The 24,325-nt window shown below is 39.6% G+C and overlaps 1 protein-coding gene across 15 annotated transcripts in view; it reads left to right on the forward strand.

Moving 5' to 3' along the window:
* LOC137625854 (protein Son-like) overlaps positions 1–23,382 on the forward strand; it is a 137,733-nt gene extending 114,351 nt beyond the window's left edge. For 8 of the 15 annotated variants that reach the window (XM_068356758.1, XM_068356757.1, XM_068356759.1 and 5 more), the window contains 4 exons: positions 13,351–13,498; positions 16,113–16,178; positions 17,066–17,181; positions 22,401–23,382. In XM_068356758.1, the coding sequence (XP_068212859.1) occupies positions 13,351–13,498; positions 16,113–16,178; positions 17,066–17,181; positions 22,401–22,544 (474 nt within the window). In that variant the 3' untranslated portion in view covers positions 22,545–23,382. Of the gene's footprint in view, positions 1–2,809; positions 2,846–13,350; positions 13,499–16,112; positions 16,179–17,065; positions 17,182–22,400 lie in introns of those variants that run through there. The other 7 variants (XR_011040925.1, XR_011040926.1, XR_011040927.1 and 4 more) reach the window with 5 other exon arrangements.
* Positions 23,383–24,325: the final 943 nt, after the last annotated feature.

Here is a 24,325-nt window from a genome sequence, read left to right on the forward strand (position 1 = left end):
AATGGAAATTATATAAGCATTTATATTTGCATCTTCATTATTTTGTGTTTCTCATAGTTTGTGTTTTTCTAAGTTTCTTTAGATATTTTTGAAATTTGCTGTCATTTAGTATAGTGTATTAGGTTTAGTGTTTGATTTTATGGAGCTAGCATGCTATTAATTACTGTAGATAACGAGTCCAAGTTCAGACAACTTTGCACTTTGTGCTCTCATTGATTTAGAGATCGTTGCTTTAGTATTTTTCCCTCAGGAAGGGTAGTCAATGGTTTTCTTGCCTTTTCATAAATTTTTTCCCTTGATGTCTGGTTTTACTACTTTACAGCTAATGAGCAGGTGTAGTTAACCTTTATAGTATTTTCTAGTGTCATTCTGAAGTAATTTTTTTCATGTGGGGCACCTTGATTTTGTTTGTTTTAATGACCAAGATACATTTTTTTTTTTCTGCACTGGAATACCTTTGTGTCTTTTGTGTGCTAGCAGTCTTACTACCCTGTCACTTTTTGGGTGTGGCATCTTGCTCTATTTTCTGTTTCATCTCACCCTAAGTGCTCAAGCTAATGTGTAAGGGCTACCATACAAGCCTTATTTGTCATAGCTTTGTCACATTGTGCAGCAATGTCATAGTTACTTTTGCTTGAAGATCCAGGTCACAGATGTGTACAGTAGTAGTACTACTGCTCTTCTGTCTGTTATGCAAAGAGTTTAGTGTCTTGGACATTTAAAAACCATAAATGTGGGCTATGCATGAGTGATAGGTGTATGAGAAAATAAACAGAACTGTGACTTGTATGGAGTGTTCCTTCTACCTCGAAAAGCCCATATAAAGAAATTGACTGCTGCATACACACGTAGAGCACGAGTTTCACAGCTGGCAAGCTAACTGCACATAGCATCTTCACCATGTTGGAATCACTGTTTTTATAAAGTTTAAAGAAAATGAATACCATAAATGTACAAGAAAAATGAATCTATTTGGAAGTTTGGCATTATTAAGTCTTATAGAAAAATTGGGGAGATTTCCCCATACTGTACAGCTAACTTTGAAAATGTGCTCTTATTCTTGCTAAAAAGGTTAACTGTGCCTTAAACATTCCACATCCCTTATGGATAATTTTTGGTATCATACAATTGCTAAGGATAAGTCAAGGCAATTTTTTGTTTTCCTATATGGTAAATGTTTTGAGATATGATATTGTGTAAATTACTTCCTCACTTGATTGCTTCTCGGTTATATGCTCTGTTTTGTAAAGTGATTTTTTTTGTATGGCATTGAAACTAGCAATTACTTTCTTCATTTTTCTCTTGATATGCAAAGAAATGTATTCAGGGTTATCAGATGAATGATAATTTCACTAAAAAGATAACCCTTTCAATTAAGATTATCCAGCATACAAAGTAACTTTAAGAATCAATCCTACAGGTAGCTAAAAGCCTTTTCTTATAGCAGGACAAACGTGATAAGAGACCTGAAGGAATGAAGTGGATTAAAGATAAAATTGCCATAACAGTAGGATGTTATCAGGACAAAGTTGGGAAAAAACTGAAAGATAATGAGAAAAGATGGAATTGCTAGTACAATGAAATGTCATATATCCTAATACAGTATCAGAATGACAATGAGCTAGTAATGCAGTGAAGCCATGAACTTGGATTTGTACATGGAGATGATTCACTATATACACCAATGGGTAGTCCTTTTTAAACTCAGTGAGATGGCTTAAATGGGCGGAAATCACTTGGAATTCTAAGGATTTAGTTTAAGTGGAAATTGTTTCTGTAGTAAAGAAAAATTGGTACGTTGAAATTGTTCAATAAATACTGACCTTTGTTCCAACTACGTCACCTTTAATTCAAGCTAACTGCTATGTTAAACATTTTGTTCCATGTCAGTGGCCTTTTCATTTTAGAAAACAGTGCATTTATTGACATAAATCTAAATCTGGTATTTTATAGGAATTGTATGTTATCACTGAACTCGGCTCATTAATTAGAAGTTCATAATTATATTAATACTGTAAAAAAATTTGAGCATATTCAAGTCTCCTCTGAATTATAAGTTTCCCTTTGTATGGCTTCAAGCATACAGTAGATATGTGAAATAATTAATGCCTTTATATATGTAATTTTTAGAACAATAATTTTTCAATATGACATAAAGAATTTAGGGTGCATATTAAATTCTTTCCAGGCAGGTGATTTTTCATGTCTCGGGAATTATTTTTTTTCATATAAGGCATGATAGAAAGGGAGGAATGAGTCATAAATTACTGTATACATTCTTTAGTAAATGAAATTTATCCTATTGGTATTTACCGTTACATTTTTTATTTTTTATGATTGTTGTAATATCACAAAAATCGTTTAGAAAAATATGAATACAAGCCTAAGCTAGTTTCCATTTCCACATTTAATTTTTTTTTTTGTTAATAAACTTTTGGTGTTAAGATTAAACAAATCAAAATAAATACTTTTACATAAAATGTATTAGAAATGACCAGATGAGCAATAAAACACTATAACACAACCTTAGCTAACAATTTAAGTTTGGGTTTCATATTTTCAATAATCAAGGGTTGACACCTAATAGATTAGATACACAGCCTACATTTTATAAGATTTTGATGCCTTAGAAGAAATTTTGATTATGTATCCTTGTTGTCAATCTGAGTTGAGAAAATTCCTAACATGGTTTTGATTGTGGTCGATATTACTGTAAATTCTGTAGGTGTAAAAGTATTGTACAGTCCCTCCATAATTTCAGCTAGAACCTATGAAATTTAGTTGTTAATAGTTTTTGTTGTTGTTTCAGCTTTCAGATTTCATTGTTTAAGTGACTTCTGAACTCATAGGCTTTGAAATAATCATGTATGGATACACAATCACTTTTGGAATAAAATGATTTTTCTTATATTCTCAGGTAATTTTTAAAGTTGCCTAAAGATTTTATGTTTATAGTGAATGAATTTCATATTTTGTACATTGTAAGTCTTCCATTTCCAACTTATGTTTAGATATTATTTCTTGATAGTAGGATTTATTGATGAGAAGCAATTGCCAGAAGACAGCCAAAGTGTACACTACTTTAATGGATTTATTGTAGTTGAATTATGATGTGTTTTATGGAATCACAAATGCTCATCTTCCAGGTAGTGTAAGGCAACAGAATCTAGGTTTCTTGATAAAAGAATTCAGTGATGTTTTGTGCATGACTATTGGTCCATACATTTCATAGCTTGCTATATCATTCATAGTTTGTGTGCTTTTGGAGTGTTTTAATATCTTTTTAATAAGCATAGTTGCAAATACAGGGAAACCTGTTATATAATGCTCATGAATGTTTTATTTGGCACAAAATAATACATAAAAAAGGCTGTCTCCTGATTTCAATTAAGAAGGAAAAAAAAGGAAGTAATGCTCTAGTTTTATTAACTACTTTAATTTGTATTATGATAACTCCATCACATATATATCCTTAGATATTCTCTCGAATTCATGTGGTTTAGATCATCCCTTTTTGAAGTTCAGTGGTTTGATCTCTCTATCTACATGGCTCTGCTTGCTGATCTCTAAAATTTCCTGGAAGTTCTTCCTTACAGGCTGCCAACAACGAATGACCTAGGAAAGCTTGGCCGTCCTTAGTTATACAGTAGTAGGTATACTGTCCGTGTCATTTTGAAGGAGTTGGTAGCTAATGCTACTTTAGCCCTGGATTCCCTGGTACCAGTGACCCTAACGGTGACACAAGTAATTCAGTAGTGATCCCATGGGCAGCAGTGTCAGTGATGTCAGTGGTAATCCCTGCAGTGCTCCTTAAGCCAAGAAAGCAGCTAAGAGAGATTTTGCCCTTGTGGAAAAGGTGTTGAAGCCTCAAGGGTGTAATAGGACTCAGATGCTGGCAAACCTGTGTATTGCCCTGGTGCCTATTCCCTGTGGTTAACTTCATTGCCATTTACCCCTCTGGGGCCCTTAGCTTTCACACTTCTTGTATTAGTGACCCCAGCCCCTGTGTCTATGTTGTGGGTGCCAGTGAGAGTGACTACAGCTTCCCTGTGACAATACCCGTTTTGTGGTTCCACCCGTCATTGATGGTTGCTTAGACTTCCACGCCTCTGCTAGCAGAACCTGAAGAAAAAAGTTAAGAGTTAATGTGAGTTCACTCCTTCCCTTCCACCTCTTTTTCCTCCTTTTTAATACTTACTTATTCTTGCCCTTTTATTAAGAACAAGATGACGATGTCAAAGAAGACCAGAAAGGCCAGCTGTAGCTAAAGAGTAGAGCTCTTGATGACACCACTACCACCTCTTTCTGGGTAGGTGGACCACTCCCTTTGGTACCCGGTCCTCTTCTCTGTTTTGATACTTTGGTATCCAAAATTGTAAAAAAAATGGCACCTCACTGTAAAGTCATTGCTTGCAGTCAACTGGTGGCTGAGATGACAAGGCTCCTTGCTCGTGGTACAGGGCTGCTGTTCACTCTCCACTAAGATCAACAGAGGGAAGGGTGCTTGGTTATCTTTAGTGGAGATCGAGGACTTATTCGTCGATCTTCATCAAGAAATGCCTTTCCTGTATGCATTTGGAAGGCTACTGTCTTGACTGAATAGCATAAAACAGTTTGTCGTGGGAGTTCTTGATGCTTGTAAAGAGATTCAAACAGTCTTGACCACCCTGACTTGAGGTGTGATGTGAGCCATGTTCTCAAGTCTTACTGATGCTCCATATGAGACTGAAAAGATCATCAAACAGAATTCCAACTCTCAAGACTGCCTTTTTCTTAGTAGTAGGTTTGGTGAAGAGTGTTGGTGAGTTGCACACACTTGTTTATTCCAGGATAAGGTTTCTTAGTTTTGTTCCCAAATTCTTGACCAAATCAAGAACACGTCACATGCTTGAGATCTTTTCATCCCCATCGCTTCATGAAGTGTCTTGTGGTAAAATTTTGAAAGATGAACTCCTCATCATTAAAGTGGATTAAAGAAATATTACAGTAATGCTATGGATTTCTTATTTATTTTCATTCCTCGAGTTTATTGGCACAGGTTTCTTAAGCATGTTTATTCTATTTTAAAAATGTTTAAGTAAACCACAAGAAAATTACATACGCTGCAGCATTTTTATAAACTGGTATATAAAATTGATGCACAGTATCCCCTTATTACCTTAGTTATTTTTATTAAGTAAAATTTCTATTTTGATGCCACCATGTGTAGACTTTAAAATTAAAAAAAAAAGAACTACTTTAGGAACGTGGAATATTAATTAGTGAGGTGCATACAGTACTTTCAAATGGTACAAGTTTAGAAAACACTATTCTTTCTGCTATTTTCCCTGTTAGAGCCTTTGAGTTTATAGCTTTCTGCTTTTCCAATCAGGGTTTTGGCTTACCTATTAAGGTTGTGGCTTAGCTAGTAATAATAGTAATAATCTTGCTAGTAAACTTCTGAATAGAATATTCAAATGTGAAAGAAGGCAAAAACATATTCAGATATCTACTGAACAGTAAATTGGTTAAGGTTAGGGAAACATGATGCTTGTTGGTTAACAATACTGAGGAAAGTCACTGGCAGCTGTTAGAAGTTCTTCTTAAGAAAAGAATAGTGATATCTACATAATCCATTTTTAGAGCATTAGGCTAGAGGGGTTTATGCTTACAGTATTGTCATTTGATTTTGAGATATTTTGTCTTTAGTGCAGGAAGTAGCAAACTTATACAGACCTATAAATTTCTTACCACTGCATTTTTAAAAGAATTACTACTTTTTATAAAGTATTTCAAATTTTACTTTTTAAATATAAAACTTACCCGCTGGTTATATAAAAGAGCTGAAGTCCCTGACGCCAGGGCAGAAAATTCAAATCTCGCGCTATCGAAGATACGCCAGGTGTACCAACCGCACCCTAGCGGTAGAACAGGTGGAACTACACACCAACTCCAGTTCTTCTCTCTGCCGTCATAGCTGACTGACATACAGAAGTTCGCTCTCGTGTTTTTACTCTCTTGGGAAGTTGTTTGGTGATGTACAACGTTCTTTTTTGAGTTTAAGCTATCGTTGATTAATTTTCCTTGGTTCTTATCTTGAAATCTTTTTGTTTGAGATTTTCTTTATTGTTTTTTCCCTTACTTTTTGCTTGTCGGTCTCTCACGTTAACTTTAAAATGGCCGACTCCTCCCCTGCTCAGCGTAGGTGTGTTAGTGAGGGTTGTCGTACACGACTTCCTAATGGATCTATTGATCCTCATTCTATTTGTGTAAAATGTAGGGGTAAATTTTGTTCATTAGATGATAGGTGTAATGAGTGTCTTTCCTTAACTAATGATGATTTTGGTACTTACGATCGTTATGTTAGGAGATTAGAGAGAGATAGACTTAGGCGTAGTTCTTCCCGATCTATGGATAGAACCTTACCTAATTTACCTATTCCTAATCCTGTTCCTTCCCCTGTGGTGGTAGATCAGGAACCTACTATGAAGGACATGTTTACTGCTATTTTGTCTCTTGGTGAGAAAGTTGAGTCCTTAGCAGCCGATAGAAATACTATCTTTTCAGAGTTAAAGGTATTGAAAAACCGTGATTCTATCGGAACTGTGGAAAGTGTTTCAGTGTCTGATGTGGTACCGAAGAATCGTGACTCTCTCGGTGTTGTGACAAGAGTTGATAATGTGGTTAGTGTTGCGGAAGGTGCGTCGACTCGAGTGTCTGATGTGGTACCGAAGAATCGTGACTCTCTCGGTGTTGTGACAAGTGTTGATAATGTGTTTAGTGTTGCGGAGGGTGCGTCGGCACGATCTTGTCGTTCACCTAGCCTTAGACCTCTTTCGAGCTCTCGAACCCATGGGAGAAGTAATGTCGAACGGCTTAAGGGAACGAGAAGCATCATCAATCGTGCAGACGTCCCCTCGAACGTTCCTGTTGCCGTAGCTCAGGTCGTTCACCCTCATCGTAGGAAAGGTGAGGTTCATACGTTATCCCCGTCTTCCGATGAAGGGTCGGGGAGTGAGATCTGGCGGCGAGCGTCGAGACCGCTTAAACGCTCCCATGTTGATTTGGACGCGGCGCGTCAAAACACACAGCGTCGGGTATCGCCTGTGCGGCCAGGATGTAGTTCGTGGGGTTCACCGGAACGTTTCCGTTCTCCCAGCGCTTGCACTCCGGCCAAACGTTCAGATCACCGTGTTCGTGCGGATATGATTCCTTCCGATTCGGACCTTGTAACTATTCATGCACCTCCTCTTCCATCGGATTGGCTTTCTTCCCCTGAAATGCGTGGTGACATTAGTGCGAATCTTCCTTCTAGGAGTTCTGTTGATCCGAAATGGACTGCGCTTTTGTCTATGAAGGAACAACTCTCGTCGTTGATGGATTCTTATCAACCAGGTGTTGGCGTTGTGTCTGGGCGTTCGATGTCAGACCAGTTATCGCACAAACGTTCGATGGTATATGGCCTTGACGAGTTATCACTTAGACGGTCTCCCATTCACAGTGTTCAACGCCAGGTTGATTTTGATGAGTCGCGTCAGAGAGTTTTGGTTGACCAGTTTGCGTTTTCTGGTCGCGGGGAAGAGCGTCGGCGTCGACAAGTGGACGAGACGCGGCAACAATTTGAAGTAGTGGATCGCCCGCGGCAACAACTTTTGGACGCGGCGCGTCAAAACATTGGTTTACAGCGGCGACATCCTGACTCCTTTGATCGCTCGCAGCAACAGTCCTCGGACTTTACGCGACCTCGCGGCGATCTTCAACAGTTACCTTCTGATTTCAAGCGTTCTTCTGTTCAACAACAGTTGAATTCTAAGCGGTCTAAGCAGTTGTTGGTTGAGGATGATCGTCTACATGTCCGTGTTTCGCATCAATCTACTTCTACTTCTCCCCACCAAATTGACTCAGATGTTGGCCTTGACAGGCAGTCCCATCCAGACGTTGTTCCTTCGGTTCAGGCTGCAGCTGTTGCTGCACTGCCAGAAGACGAACCAGAGGAAAAGTCGGATGAGGATAATCCTATTGAGGAAGTCTCTGAGAATGAGGAGGAGAAGCATTATCAGCATGCTGTGGACCTTCGCAAGTTTATGCTTATTTTGACTGGAATTTTCCCGGATTCTTTTACCCCTGTGGCCCCTCGTTCTCCGCCTTCTGAATTCATCTTAGGTAAAGCTACTAAGGTTCCAGTTTACACCAAGATGGTTCTTTCTCGATCTTCTAAGCGGGCCTTGAAGTTAATGGGTTCTTGGTTGGACTCCAAGAAAGCTTTTGGCAAGACGGCCTTTGCCTTTCCTCCCGCTAGGTTAGCCTCTAAATCTAGTGTGTGGTATGAGACTGGTGAAGTTTTGGGCTTGAGTTTTCCTTCGTCTGCCCAAGGGGATTTTTCAAGTTTGGTAGATGCTTCTCGTCGTCTTGCCTTAAGGAAGACTAAGATTTGGTGGTCCATTCCAGAGTTCGACCATTTGCTTAAAGGTCTTTTCAGGGCCTTCGAAGTTTTTAATTTTTTGGACTGGGCTTTGGGGGCTTTGAGTAAGAGGGTCTCTGATATGACGGAAACGGACACTAGTGGTTTGGTTCATTTGATGTCCTGCTTGGACAAAGGTGTGAGAGATGGCTCCAACGAACTTGCTGCCTTGTTTACAGCTGGAATTCTCAAGAAAAGGGCCACGATGTGCTCCTTCCTCTCCGCAGGAGTGTCTCCCTATCAGAAGACAGGCCTTCTTTTCGCACCTTTGTCTAATTCTTTATTTCCTCAGGAATTAGTGGGCGAGGTGGCTACTGCTCTCACTCAGAAGGCCACACATGACTTAGTTACTCATTCGACTAGGAAAGTTTTGCCTCCGTCTTTCTCCTCTCGAAAACCTAAGGAATCTTCTTCTGGGTTTCGTCCTCAGTCCTTTCGTGGGAAGCCCTCTGGGAGAGGCTCTTTTAAACCAGAAGGAAGGAAACCTAGAGGCAGAGGGGGCAAGTCCGGCCGAGGTAAAGTCTGACTGCCCTCTCCTTCAGACAGCAGTGGGGGCCAGGTTGACTCACTTTTGGGAGGCTTGGGAGAGGAATGGAGCGGACCCCTGGTCCGTCCAGGTGTTAAAGGAAGGCTACAAGATCCCCTTCCTGACCAATCCTCCTTTAGTCACAGATCCAGTGGATCTTTCGCCCAAATACAGAGAGGGTCCCAAGAAACAAGCCATGCTTCTACAGATGTCTCTTTTATTAGAGAAACGAGCAATAGAGGAAGTGCAAGATGTTACGTCTCCGGGGTTTTACAACCGCCTTTTTCTAGTACCCAAGAGTTCCGGGGGGTGGAGACCGGTTCTGGACGTAAGTGTGCTCAATGGTTACGTCCAAAACTCGACGTTCACCATGGAGACTCAGAAAACAGTTCTGGCAGCTGTGAGGAAGGACGATTGGATGGTCTCTTTAGATCTTCAGGATGCCTATTTCCACCTTCCGATTCATCCCAGCTGCAGACGTTATCTGAGGTTCATGGACGGAAACAAGGTCTTCCAGTTCAGGGCTCTTTGTTTCGGACTTTGCACGGCTCCTCTATTGTTCACCAAGATCATGCTGAACGTGGCAAGCATGCTGCATTCGAGGGGAATCAGGGCCTCTCTGTATCTGGACGATTGGCTGATAAGAGCCTCCTCAGCCGATTGTTGTTTGAAGGACCTCAAGATGACTTTGGATCTCTCCAGAGAACTGGGTCTCCTGGTGAGCTCGAAAAAATCACAACTCATTCCATCCCAGGAGATTCTTTATTTGGGGATGGAGATTCACAGTCGGAGTTTTCGGGCTTTTCCGTCGTCGGTGAGAATCCAAGCAGCCCTCCTAAAAGTACAAACGTTCCTGAAGAGAGATCTTTGCTCCGTCAGAGATTGGATGAGCCTTCTGGGGACTCTCTCGTCGTTAGAGAAGTTCGTGACCCTGGGGAAGTTGTTCTTGCGTCCTCTTCAGTTTCATCTCAACCGCCATTGGAAGAAAGGGGACAGCCTCGACAGGGATTGCATTCCCATCTCGACTTCCATCAAGTCTCATCTTCAATGGTGGAACAACGAGCCCAGACTGAAAGAAGGCTTGTCTTTACTTCAGAGGAACCCAAACCTCGTGTTGTGTTGCGACGCCTCCAACTCGGGGTGGGGAGCCACTCTAGAGAAGCAGGAACTTTCGGGGACTTGGACGGTAGAGCAAACCTCTCTCCACATCAATCAAAAAGAGCTTTTAGCTATTCATCTGGCTCTCATCGGCTTCGAAAAGCAGATCAGGGGCAAGGTAGTCCAAGTCAATTCGGACAGCACGACAGCTCTGGCCTATATTGCGAAACAAGGCGGGACCCACTCTTGGCCTCTGTTCGAGATTGCAAGACTGCTCCTCATCTGGGCGGAGGAAAGGAAGGTGACTCTTTTGACGCGGTTCATCCAGGGAGTCAACAATGTGAGCGCAGACAGACTCAGCAGGAAAGGTCAGGTTCTCTCCACAGAATGGATTCTGCACCCGGACATCTGCAAGAGTCTGTGGCGGTTATGGGGTCGACCTCTCGTGGATCTCTTTGCCACCGCGAAGACCAAACGACTAGAGTGTTATTGCTCTCCGGTTCCAGATCCCGAAGCTTTTCACATAGACGCTTTTCTGATGAACTGGTCACACATGGAGGTTTATGCCTTTCCTCCGTTCAAGATCCTTTACAAAGTGATTCAGAAGTTCGTTTCACACGAGGAGACCAGAATGACACTGATAGCTCCGTTCTGGCCGTCAAGGAGCTGGTTTCCAGAGGTACTGGAATGGATGGTGGATGTCCCGAGAAGCCTTCCCATGAGACCCGATCTTCTCAGACAACCTCACTTGGCCCGAAATCATCAAAACCTCCGAGCTCTACGTCTGACTGCCTTCAGACTATCGAAAAACTCGCTAGAGCTAGAGGATTTTCGAAGAAGGCAGCCAAGGCAATTGCAAGGGCAAGAAGGTCTTCAACCATCAAGGTGTATCAGTCCAAGTGGGAGTTGTTCAGGGAATGGTGTAGAACTAACGCGATTTCCTCTTCCAGTACATCGCTTTCCCAAATAGCAGATTTTTTCTTGGACCTTAAAACTAAGCATAACTTCTCGTCATCAACTATTAAAGGTTACAGGAGTATGTTGGCGACGGTTTTTCGACACAGGAACCTAGACCTTTCTGATAATAAGGATCTACGAGATTTACTTAGGTCTTTTGATACGACCAAGATGATTCAAACGGCTCCCATCGCCTGGAATTTGGATGTTGTCCTTAAATTTCTCATGAGTGACAGATTTGAGCCTTTACACTCGGCTTCATTTAAGGACTTAACCTTGAAAACCCTTTTTCTAGTTACCCTCGCCACTGCGAAAAGAGTTAGTGAAGTTCACGCTTTAAGCAAGAACATTGGTTTTCGGAATGGGAAAGCCATTTGTTCTTTGCAACTGGGGTTTCTGGCCAAGAACGAAAATCCTTCTCGACCATGGCCCAAATCCTTCGAGATTTCTAACCTTTCGGATTTGGCTGGCGATGAATTGGAAAGGGTTCTCTGTCCAGTTAGAGCTCTACGTTGTTATGTGGACAGAACTAAGAATCTGAGAGGTAACTCAGACGCTCTGTGGTGTGCAGTTCGGAAACCCTCGATGCCCATGTCCAAGAATGCCTTGTCTTTTTTCGTTAGATTGTTGATTCGAGAAGCTCATGCTCAGTGTGATGAGTCGGATCAGAGGCTCCTCAAAGTCAAGACACATGAAGTCAGAGCGGTAGCGACTTCAGTGGCCTTTAAACAGAACCGTTCTCTGCAAAGTCTGATGGATACAACATTTTGGAGAAGTAAGTCTGTTTTTGCATCCCATTATTTGAAGAATGTTCAGACTCGCTATGAGGACCTTTTTACGTTGGGTCCTTTTATAGCTGCTAATGCGATAGTAGGTGAATGATCTACCACTACGTTCCCTTTTTTCCTAATACCCCTTTTCTATCTCTTGGAACTCGTTTTTTATGGTTGTTTGTGGAGATTGGGCGTCAGTCTTCCGCAATCTTTGATTTGGCTAGGTGGTCATTTTGTTCCTTGAGTGCACCCGGAACAAGGGTATTGGTTGAGGTCCTGTCATGTTATAGGTGTTTGTACCGTTTGACAGCTCCTAGAGATTTTCAGCCCGAGTGGATTACTGGATCTCTTAAGGATAGCGGACGAAATGAGGCAGAGTATCATTGCTGTCAGCTTCCTTATCAGGTGAGAACTGCTTAAGTTTATTGTATGTAACCCTTAAGTGAATTTTCTGTATGTAGCTGTCTCTGACCCGCCACCAAGGGGTGTCAATCAGCTCTTTTATATAACCAGCGGGTAAGTTTTATATTTAAAAATGATATTTTCATAATAAAATAAATTTTTGAATATACTTACCCGCTGGTTATATAAATTTAACACCCTCCCTCCTCCCCTCTAGAGACTACCTATGGTATGGCTATGAGGCATGGAAGAACTGGAGTTGGTGTGTAGTTCCACCTGTTCTACCGCTAGGGTGCGGTTGGTACACCTGGCGTATCTTCGATAGCGCGAGATTTGAATTTTCTGCCCTGGCGTCAGGGACTTCAGCTCTTTTATATAACCAGCGGGTAAGTATATTCAAAAATTTATTTTATTATGAAAATATCATTTTATACTCTACAATATTTTATCACATACCTAGCATGTAAGGTATCTTGTCAGTACTTTAAGTAAAGTACTGTACTGTATATTTTATTCTTTTACTTTTTGGAACACTGATATTTCCTTTTAGTACTTAAAATATTTAATGTCAAAACTTTATCAATATACTTGCATTATCTGCTATCTGCATGTTTTGGCATCCCTATTCATCATTTCATATTTTCCAACCTTTGTTTTAAGCTGTTGCTCTATTAATGGAAATTTCTGTTGAAAATTTCTCTCCTCCAGTTCTGTACATGTACTTCATTTGTTAATCAATCTCATTTTAGGACAAAAAGGTTTAGAAATGTTATAGGTATATTATATTTGTGAAAATTTTTGAAATTTTTAATTTTTTTGTGAGGTTTTATTAACAAGATTGGTATCCCCTTCATTAGAATTATAAGTTTGTAATTCTAAATTAAGTTTATTGAAGTTATTTTTAATAATTTATACCCAACTTGTGGTATATTTACTGAAGATGAGCAGTTTGTGTTGTGTGGATTTCTGTAGTTACTTTAAAATGAATTTTATACAGATGCTTGAAGAATTGTGGGTAAAGTGGAGTACTGTATTACAATAATTGTAAATAGATACAAAGTTGTGTACACTGAATGGCAAGGCTCTGGTATGCATGTACATAACATCTTTATTAATCTTTGTCTCTTCTTTGTGTTCCCTTGTAACCCTTTTAGGAACAATTTAAGGAAGCTGCTCCTGTGAGGCCCCAGTTTGGTCTGAAAATGTTGCAAAAAATGGGATGGACCCCTGGTGAGGGCTTAGGTAAAAATAAAGAAGGTGCTATAGAACCCTTGCTACTGGATGTAAAGATGGACAAGAAAGGTATGAACATTTTTACTTTATAATAATATACCCTTCCTTTGTCAACTCAATATCATCATGATTTTTTATTGGCTTAGCATTACGCATGAAGTCGTTTTATCAAGTTAGTTGCAGGAAAATCTGAAATTACATGTTTTGGTAGTCTTGCTGTGAGTGTGTATAATATTTACTTCACAATAAATTTGATGCTGTTATTGATAATAGAATTATATTTTTTCTATATTAGATATTTTTCATGTTTTATTTAGGGGTGTTATTTTAAGAGAGGAACCATTGGCAGTTTTGTCGTTCATTTCATTCCTTTATAAAATTTACAGTTATTCATACTAGCTTTTTGGTGTTATTTCATAAATTGATACAACATTCACTCCTCAAAGCTTTTTTTTAATTAGCATACAAATTACTGGTCTGCTAATGTCTAGAATAAAAAAAAAAATAAAATTCAGCTGTGTTCTTATAAGTATCTCGACAAAATCTGCCAAAATTATTGTTGATGATATTGATATAACTGTCCATGGATGTATGTTTAGATTGTCAGTATCTTTGTTTGTTTATCTTTACCTTGTTCTGCTTTCTATTTTTATTTCTAAACTTTTGCATTATAATGTATTTTTCACACTACATTATACACAAATTTTATGTTTATTTTTATGGGAATGTATGAAGGAAAGTTTGGCCAGTGAATAAGGAAGAGCTTTTGTGACAAGGTAAATTGGCAGCAGTGGCCTTGCAGCTGTCTGCTGGTGATCTCCATCATTTTCTTGAGCTTAAAGCAGCTGGACTCCCAAGAGTTTATGTTCTAACTGACTTGATTACATGAGGATCCTGGGGATGCTGTGGCTTTGAGTATGTCTCAACTTGCAAACATTCACAGATATTACACAAATTTTGGGTTGTGGTGGTCGATGTGTTAGCGTCCCTGACTGTTGAACGCCAGACTAGGGTTCGAGTCCCACTCAGACTCGTTAGTTTCTTTGGTGTTCAGCAACCACACCATCCTTGAGAGCTAAGGTTTGGGGAGCCTATAGGTATATCAACAGTCATTGCCTGGCCCTCTTTGGTCCTAGCTTGGGTGGAGAGGGTGGATCATATGTATATATGGTCAGTCTCTAGGACATTGTCCTGCTTGATAGGGCAATATCACTGTCCCTTGCGTAATACCGTAACCAAAAGATAATTGCCATAACCTGATATTTATTTCATATGAAACAGGACTATTTGTTGACTTTTCCAGCTAGAAATTGTAGGCCTGGAAGTTAGGTAACGCCTACCCAAGGCTAGAATTTAACAAAATTTTACTTGCAAACTTCTCGGAACATGTTCTGTAAGTTGAGGACCTTCTGTACTAAGTACTAAGTATGGTAGTCTAATATTCCGGGATGAACGAAGACAGCTGATGGTATGTAACAAATGTTACTTTAAATCAATCTTCTTAGAGCCCCTTATACGTAGTTACATCCTTTTTGAGCTGTTTGTGGACTACTGTGGGGATTAGAGCATTGACTAAAAATGTTTTAGCTGTAATAAAATTGGTTAAATTGTAAGGCAAATGGCATTTCATATCCTACATTGCACTTGCATCGTTTGACTAAAAGCGGGAATATTTAGATTTTCCTCCCCAACAATTGAAACAAAGAGAATTAAAATGTGAACTGAAAAATAAAGTCTAATAATCTAATTACAGTAAAAACTACTATGGGACTGTGAACATCAGGTGCTACACTAGCTATTACAATCTTTCCAAGGAGGAGAGCTCTGTTTAAAAAATGCAGTGATGGTACTGTCACTGAACAAGGAAGACTGCTTCTGATCACCTGTATTGCTCATTTCAAATCTAATCACATGAAATGAAAATCTGACATAAGAATGTCATGGTGATGGTGTTTTTATTTTCACTTAGATGGCAAACTTTCTGGCAAAGTGCTACGAGAAGCTTACAAGACAGAATTCTCATTAAATCTGCAATTCTCCTCAAGTTTGTGTTGATGAAAATATCCTTGTTAAAATGTTCAGGCCCAATGATTATTTAAACTTGAACCCATTTACCTTGACCCAAGTGATGAGAATAATGCTGGAAGTTGTTAAAATTCCATCTTACAAGTAAAATAGGATCATCTGCTGGAGGTAATGGATGCAAGAGTTGATGGGAGAAGTACAAGAGGAAGGGCAAGGATTGGGTAGATGGATGGAGTGAAGAAAGCTTTAGGTGACAGGAGTATATGCAGTATATGAGGGAGGCAAAAGAGCATTACAAATAAAGATGAATGGCGAGCGATTGTGACGCAGTTCAAATAGGCCTTGCTGCTTCCTCCAGTTGCCTTGGTGACTGTTGAAGTAGCAGCAGTTGGGGATTCAGCACATAAAGCTTCATTTTTGGTGGATAACGGGGGAGGGTGGGCCGTGGCACCCTAGCAGTGCCAGTCAAACTCGGCTGAATCCCTCATCAGGCGGAGAGGAGCTAAGAGAAAAAAAGTTAATCTTTTGTTCTTTTTCTTTATGTTGGCTACCCCCTATAATTGGCGAAGTGACTTGGTAGATAGATCTAGTTACACTTTTTTCAATGTTTTTATTTTTAGTAATTTTAGTGAAAGCCATATTTTTTTTTTTTTTGCAGGATTTCATGCTCAAGAGGAACTGACCCCAAAGAAGCAACCCATACCAATGGCCAAGGATCTCTCAGGTAAATTAACATTACTTTTAAGCTAATATAAATTATTTGAACACCCAATGGGAGGTCATGTACTGTTATTTGAAGAGATAAAATGAAATTTTTGGCATGTGTGTGACAGCTCCTTGTTCCAGCTGGGAAGAAGCGCTAGTAGATGGTGTAAACAAAAGGCGTCCCCGTCCAACCTCCATGTACTTTAAAAATCAGTTTTCAGTCTCGGCCTCGATAGATCGCACATATTTTGTATGGCAAAATTTTTGGTTTATCCTTCCAACAAAAAGTACCACTAGAAAGACTACCTGAAACATTCTAGGGGCAAAATGGAAATGAGAAAATTTTTGGAATTTCCCACCCATAACCTGTCCCTGTGGCACTTTTTATTGAAAATATGGAGAATCTTGTATTCTTCATGTAAGCCTTTATAATTATAACATAGAAGTTAACATGTGCAGTGGCAGTAAATACCACTAGAATGACTCCCTTCAACATTCTAGGGGAAATACCCCATCCTTAAGAAAGGTAACAAATCATTAACAAGAATTAAAATCTGATTTTGAATGTATCAGGTGCTATTACCAGTCTCCTTGGGTGTTCATTGTAAATTATTTTTTGAGGTGAAAATTAGTTTAGTACAATACTAAGTCATGAAATACTGTCAAATGTCAATAGCAGTTTAAACGAAGTATTGCCATGGACAAATATGCTTTGTCAAGGTTACTTTATGTGCTATATCAAAAGCAATCTCTTTTTTTTTTTTTTGCATTAAATTGGTGTATTTAGTTCAGTTGTAAATATTCTAAATACTGTACAAAGAATAGTTTATAAAATGTATTTTTATATTCGTTTGTAACAATTACCTTCAGCATTAAAACTGATTATTTCATTGTAATACTGTACAGGCAAACACCCGGTTTCAGCTTTGGTGGAGCTTTGTTCAAAGCACAAATGGCAACCCCCAGAGTTTGAGATGGTGTTTGACTATGGGCCAGATCATAAAAAGAACTTCCTTATGAAGGTGAAGTATGGTGTTTTTTAATTGCCATTTTGAGGCTATGGTTCTTTAATTTTCATTGAAATTAGATGACTACCAAAAGTCAAGCATATATTCTAAATATTCAACAAATTATTTGCATACCAATTGGTATTTTTATTTTGATGTGTTTGAATTTCAAAATGGAAGGGTCTTTAGGAATAGCAAAGTACAGTACAGTATATTAAAGGTTTTGTAGATTCTTTTTATAATTTATCTGCCTTATATTAACTCCCTTTTGTTTATATAAACTTTGCCTTTTATCTCAATATATTGATTGCATGTTTCTATTCACTTATTCTTCTGCTTGCTATTCTCTTGCCCTTATTTAATTTTATGATTTTATATTATTACTGTATATCTTTAATTTTTCAATGAATCTTACCAAAATTATTTCGTCCTATAACTGGAGGTGACAGCCTTAACCCCTAAATATACAAATTTATACAGCTTTCCCCATCGGTAAGATTGCTCAATGAATCAATCTGTAGCCGTATAAGGGCAATGTCATTAAAAAATTGAGGAGTTCCTACGAAAGGGGGCACAGCAAAAGGTCAGTGCTTCCAGGCAAGGATTCTAACATTACCTTTTCTTTAAGTTAGTATATTCCGATGGTTGGAAACTAGTGTTTGACTTTTTAGTTGAAAAATTTCTAATAAAATTTTTATTGGAAACTCCTTCCCTAGTTATGGCAGTATTGCAGATAGACATCATTGTTTTTAGTGGACTTTTTGGACACTATTTTCACATAGCACACTATCCAAGTTTGAGGAAGTCTCTAAAGTTTGTTTTTAGTGGCAAGTTGTTCCATTTAAAGTGCATTTGTATCTTCTGGGGATAAGGGTCCTTTGGTACTTGGAATATTGGCTAGTACTGGGGCCAGCAAGGGAAGAGTCCTTGAGATTCCAGAAGATGCATCTCTCCTTTCCAAACAACTGTCATTCTCATTAATCAAAAGTAGATCTCAATGATAGTGTCAGTTGCTTTTCAGGCTTTTCTCTCCAACAAAAGATCCAGTCTTTCCTGGACTTCTTGAAGGAGTTTAGGAAAGTTAAGAGAGATGTTGACTAGCAAGTGGATGTAAGAGTCTTCTATGAACCATGACCTCCTTGGAGAGGTTCATTCCACACACCAGGTGGAGGATGTGACCATTCCAGTTCCATCAGAGTCATCATTGGGACAGGTGCCTGAACGTGAAGTTGGTGTGAACGTGAAGTTGGTGTTGCTTCCCCCTTTTCGAGGACCAAGTTGGAGTGGTGGTAGACAAGGAAATCTGCAATAAATTGCAGTGAGACTCCGACCAGAGAAGTATAATTTTTATATCAATCACATAATTGGTAGTTCTATCGGTACCTCGATGAGGACTAAAGCGGGGTTTACACGGGCGAGCAGCTCGTCGAGCCTGGCTCGACAACCGTGTTTGAATTGATGTTCGAGCGTGTAAACGGGCTATTTGGTTGTCGAGCGCGCTCGTCGAACGGCTCGATGAAAGTCAGGCTCATCCTGACTTTTGTGGGCGGAGCTACATTGTTTGACGAACGGTGTGAACGGGTGTCGAGCATCGAACTTCAGTTGTTATTCAAACCTGCTGGAGGAAACATCATTAAAGAAATGAATAATGGCTGCCATTAATGACAACAAGAATGAGAAGGAAGTCGTACTTGATTTCATGCATGCATATCGGGCTCATCCAGCTTTAGGGAAAGTTAAATCAAAAGACTATTCCAATAAAGTAACCAGAAACAAAGGAATAGCGGCTCTGTGTGAAATATTGAAAGAACTCGAGCCTGACTGCATACGAGACGCCGTGACGGAGAAAATAAATTCTTCCTGATGCTAAATAGCGTAAAGTGACACTTGGTCTTTCATGTGGAGTTATGGCCTTCCTCATAGTTGTATCTTCATAAGTAATCAAAGGGCTGAAACGATTCAGTAGATCAATATACGTGTCTTCATCCATACGCAAATAATTGCGCCAGTCATCTGGCTCTAGTTTTTGACGTTGTTACTGTTTTTAGAATGATTTATTGTTAATTTATTCTCATCATTTATTTATTCCTTATTTCCTTTCCTCACTGGGCTATTTTCCCTATTGGAGCCCTTGGCCTTATAGCATCTTGCTTTTCCAAGTAGGGTTATAGCTTGGCTAGTAATAATAATAATAATAATAATAATAATAACAAGCAAGTTGGTGTTTGAAAATTTCTCTCTTTTTCGTCCACTTTGATCTTTTTTTTTTCTTCTTAGTGCCACTGCTAAAGCAATGGCTATCAAATCGTCGTGGTCGCGAGACATGTTGACGTTGTTTTAACACGAGGCACACTGAGGCTCGATGTACTGTCTGAAAGCTCTTCGAGCCGTTCTACAAGTAGGTTCGACAACCGGGCTCGGCGAGCTACTCGGCCGTGTAAACCCGCCTTATTAGCAGATACAAATACTATTTAGCATGTGGTCACTTCAGACCCACCAGGATACTCCCGAGGACCAATAAAAACATTCTTAAGTAATTGAGAAAATTGGGCAGAAGGGTAAAAATGCTCATGTGCCCAAATTGTCCCAGGGCTGTTGCGAGGCATCCTCAAACACTACTGATGAGTGAAACTGGACAGAATACTGGAAGCTTCTTGTTCAACCAAGTGGAGAGCAATTCAATCGATGATGATCCCTGTAGAGCAAGAAGCCTTTCTGCCATGAAAGGATGTAGTAACTGTTCTGTGCTCTTGGCAATTGAGCATGTATGGTAGAACATTAATCTTGACCGGAATGAACCTCACTGAAACTGAACAGCTCTACCATGTCGTTGACTGCCGAGGTGTACACCTGCTTTGCCAACTTCTAAAAGGTCTATGGAACAGTGCAGCCGTTGTTGATGTAAGCCACAAGGGTAGTGTTATTACTCATCACTGCTCCCAAGTACCCTGTCAAACTCTTTTGGAAAACTTATAATGCTCTTAGCACTGTTAGCATTTCCAACAGTTTGATATGCAGGTCATTTCTTCCACAGACTATATACCTGAGAATGTCTGGTTCCTCAGGTGTGGACCCCACCCCTTCTGGGATGCATGAGTGAACAGCAGTATTTTTTGGAGCTCCCCTTGTGAAGTTTGAATGTCCCGTACAGAGGGAAAGGGAAATCTCTGGCTGCTGGCCAGTGACGCTTCAGACGGCCATGGAGCAATCGATTGTGATGATTCCCGTGTTACCACTATCGAACCATTCCAATGGAAGGTCCTCCCTCAACAGGAGCCACTACAGCCTCTCTCAGGTCATTGTACTGACAAATAACTGCAAAGACCTTGAAGATCATTGGTTCATTCTTGGGTTCTCTGTTTCCACTGGTGCTATACCAGCACCGGATGCTGTTGGGTCGTAGATGACCCAGGGCTCCTCCCCCTCACAAGGGGATTCTTGACATGTACTAAAGTAAAATCATCTTCTTAGTTATCGCTAACTGGACCAAGCATAGAACAGTGCAATACCCGGAAGGGATGGCAGATTAATGATGAACCTCCCCTTCAGAGACCAAACTGCCCTCAACTCTTGTGCCCTTAGAAGCTAACAAAATACCAGGTACTTTAGCTTCTGAATAGCAAGTGGGAGAATATGGCAGGGAGCCAGCGAGTCAAGGGTGCCTGTTACTAGGTGGAGACGAGCCTTGTGGCAGATTGCGAACGAGATGTTAGTATCGCAGTATTTGTACCAGAAATGAGAAAGGTCCTGAGAAGTCAAGTGTTATAATTCCCTATTGTACAAGCGTGTTGGAAGGGCTCAGCATGTGGCAAGATCTCTTGTCGTAGACTAGTCTTGGTGCATGAGAAGAATTTGTGTTTTGGAACAGTCCTAGCATATGGAAGGATCTCTGTGCATGGACTGGGAGCTCTGGGATGAAACTGTTAATGTGATTTACTTCTATGGCGATTTGAACATTACTAGTGTGAGGTCTAATTTTTCCACCATGAGTGAACTTCTCCTTTTTGGATTGATGTTTTTCTGGTGGGAGATTCTGAGGTATTCTTCGAATGTGGAGAGGAAGGAAGCTGAAGCCCTTCATTCAGACTAAGAGGGTATGTGCTTGGCCATGTAAGAGACTAAGAGACTAAGCACCTGTACCACGAATTGATTCACCTTGTGGGGAATGCGTATATATATCTCTCTCTCTCTCTCTCTCTCTCTCTCTCTCTCTCTCATTCTCTCTCTCTCTCTCTCTCTCTCTCTCTCTCTCTCTCTCTCTCTCTTTTTTTTTTGGGGGAGAACGTACCAAAACTCTTAGTCGGTTGAGTACATTCATGGTCAGGACCGTTCTTCGTGCATGCTGGGAGATATCAGTTGGAGTTACCGATTAGGCTAATAAGATTTCTTCGGGCAAGGCTCAGCTGAGGGCACTCCGTTCAGTATGAGATTGAGCACAGGTAGCAGGTATAGCGAGTGTTGATACTACTTCCCAATGTGAATAGTTCCAGCAAAAACCATCTTTCCTGAGAGAAAGGGATCAGTTAATAATACTCCCAAGGGGAAGAGGCCACAGGCAACTCTTCAAAACAGTAGACACACTTACTAGGTGCTCTGCCCTTAGTACCTTTCCACGGTTGGGAAGAGAGAGCTGGGGCAGAAAGGTAATGCCCATCCTCTTAAACACACACTGGCAGCAAAACCTCCTTCCTCTGCTGGAAGACTAGTAAAATCTACAACGCCAACCTCGTTAGGCTCACGTTGTTGTCGTAAGGCCACACCAGCCACGGAATGACAACACTAGTTAGGCTGCCCAACAGGAATGTGTATGTGTATGTTATGGTAGGTTTGTGCACAGAAAAGTCAACAATTAGTTTATCTGTAAAACAACTGCATATTCTTTCCATCCTTTTATATGCCCCTCAAACATGATGATCTACAAGGTACATTTATTCAATCTAAAAGAGATGGAAAAAGATTAAAACAGCTTTATGAGAGAGCAAGAATGATGTATGTTTGTACTGTACTTGCTTGCGGCCGAATTCAAAGTGAGAGGTTCGCTGACTGTTGGGTGGATAGAGCTTAGCCTGTACCTGCCATAAACAACCATTCCAGCTTTTCCAAAATTGCAATCTTATTAAAGGCCAATGGTTTGTATTCATGTAAGAACAAATCATTAATGTATTAGCTTTATATGGTATCATTGTTTAATTCTTTCTTTTGTATTGTTTAATGTATTTTCTCTGAAATTTTAGGTGAAAGTTAATGGACAAGAATATAAACCAGCTGTGGCAGGCCCTACGAAAAAGCTAGCAAAGGCTAATGCAGCAGCAGCATGCCTTCAGTCATTGGGCTTATTGACCAAGGATCCCGAGAATCCATTAACAGAAGCAACATAATGTATTTAGATGTCCATATTTAAAAGTGCAATAGCCTTTACGATATCAAGCAAACAAGAATTTAATATATTTTTCTTTTAATTTACATACTTCTGAAATTGTTTTCTTTCCTATATAGAGCTGTAATAACTAAATTCTCTTCATTATCTTTAAAACTCTCCTTGTGTTGTACAGTACACAATTTTACTTAGTTTTCTCAAGCATAAGTAGAGTGAAACTTTGAGGTTGTGCAAAATTTTGCAATTTATTAATTTTTTTTCCTCTGAATGATCTACACATGTCAATCATTGTATTGCCAAAAAGTTCTGTATTTTGTTTTCAAATTCATAGGGAAATTTATCAATTGATTTAGACTTGCGTTACGCATCTAAATACCGAGTAGTGTTCATATTGGTTTGAAAAATGTAGTGTGGAAATTGTGTATTGTTTACTGTTTGTGGCAGACCTTTAGAGCAATACATTTTCATTGCCTGAATTTTAATATGTACACTAGGTAGTCATAATGGCATTAAAATTATGTACAAACTGTTCCTGGTGTCCTTTCATGAAAGTTATTGCAATAAATCTGCCCATTTTGTACCTATTGTTCATAGGTAATTTAAGCAATTTTACTTCTAGCTGTTTTGTACAGTTACTGTTATACTGTGTAAATGTTTGAAAAATTGGATGATTTTTCTATATGAAAAAGATTTATCATGATTTGAATTTTATTCACACAAATACTTAGATGAAAAAATATGCATAATTGAAGAATTATAGGATATTTTTTTAAAAACTATATAATCCTCAATGTTTTTTATGTTCTTGTACCAAAGTAAATAAACTATTTAAAACTCGGCATCGATTGTTTAGAGTCATTGAAGCATTTACATAATGTAAGCAGTTCATTTTCAAAAGTTCCTCGAATATGAATACAGACTAGCTTCTCTGAAGATTATTTTTGTTAAAATAGTTTATCCTATAGATTTGGCTCACAACAGCAACAACTGCAATTAAATTTTATGAAATCTATATAAAATTAGGACGTAAAATTTCTCCCCTTAATCTGATGTGATATACATCCACTTTTAAAAGTAATTTGTATTATTTGTTCCTCAACCTACACAAACATTTGTCCTTTCATAGGATTATGATTTTGTTAAACTTGAATGAGGTGATTCTATTTGCTGGTGGGTGGGGGGTTGTCCCAGCCCACCCACCAGGCAGAGTAACTCTCACTGCAACAGTACACAATTCTCTGCTGCCTATTTACTTGGCTATTTTGATACTTTTTTCAGATTATGCACGTTTGCTAATGCAGGCCCCAAGTGCAGACATGCAGGTGTGCCCTTAGGAAACCTGGCTGTAAGTGCAGTAGGTTCATGAGCAAGCTCTGTGGATTCCCATCAACTTTGCACTTTTAATAGGAAGCTTGACTTCGCAATCATCCCCTAGGAGGCTTGACTGTTCGCAATCATCCCCTTGTGACGAGTGTAGGTCGTGGACTCTTCTGCAGTGGGTGGGATTTGCAATGAATATAAAAAAGAGCAAGAGGAATTCTTCAGCTATGAACTTAGGCATTGCTAAGCTGATATCAAGGAAATTATAGCTCCTTTACTTCAATGGAATTTGGAAACCTGCTATGTCTCCTTTGTATTCCTCTAGGGCTGGGTACTTAGGTACGTCTTCTGTTATGGTGCCTGAATGAGGTGTGTGGAGACCTGGATCTGCGGAAGTTATGGCCTTCATGGGTATCGATGGGAACAGGTCAACGGATAGGCTTCATGAGGTGCTGGCAGATG

Source organism: Palaemon carinicauda, chromosome 33 (assembly GCF_036898095.1).
Source record: "Palaemon carinicauda isolate YSFRI2023 chromosome 33, ASM3689809v2, whole genome shotgun sequence".
In the NCBI taxonomy this organism is placed as follows: domain Eukaryota; kingdom Metazoa; phylum Arthropoda; class Malacostraca; order Decapoda; family Palaemonidae; genus Palaemon; species Palaemon carinicauda.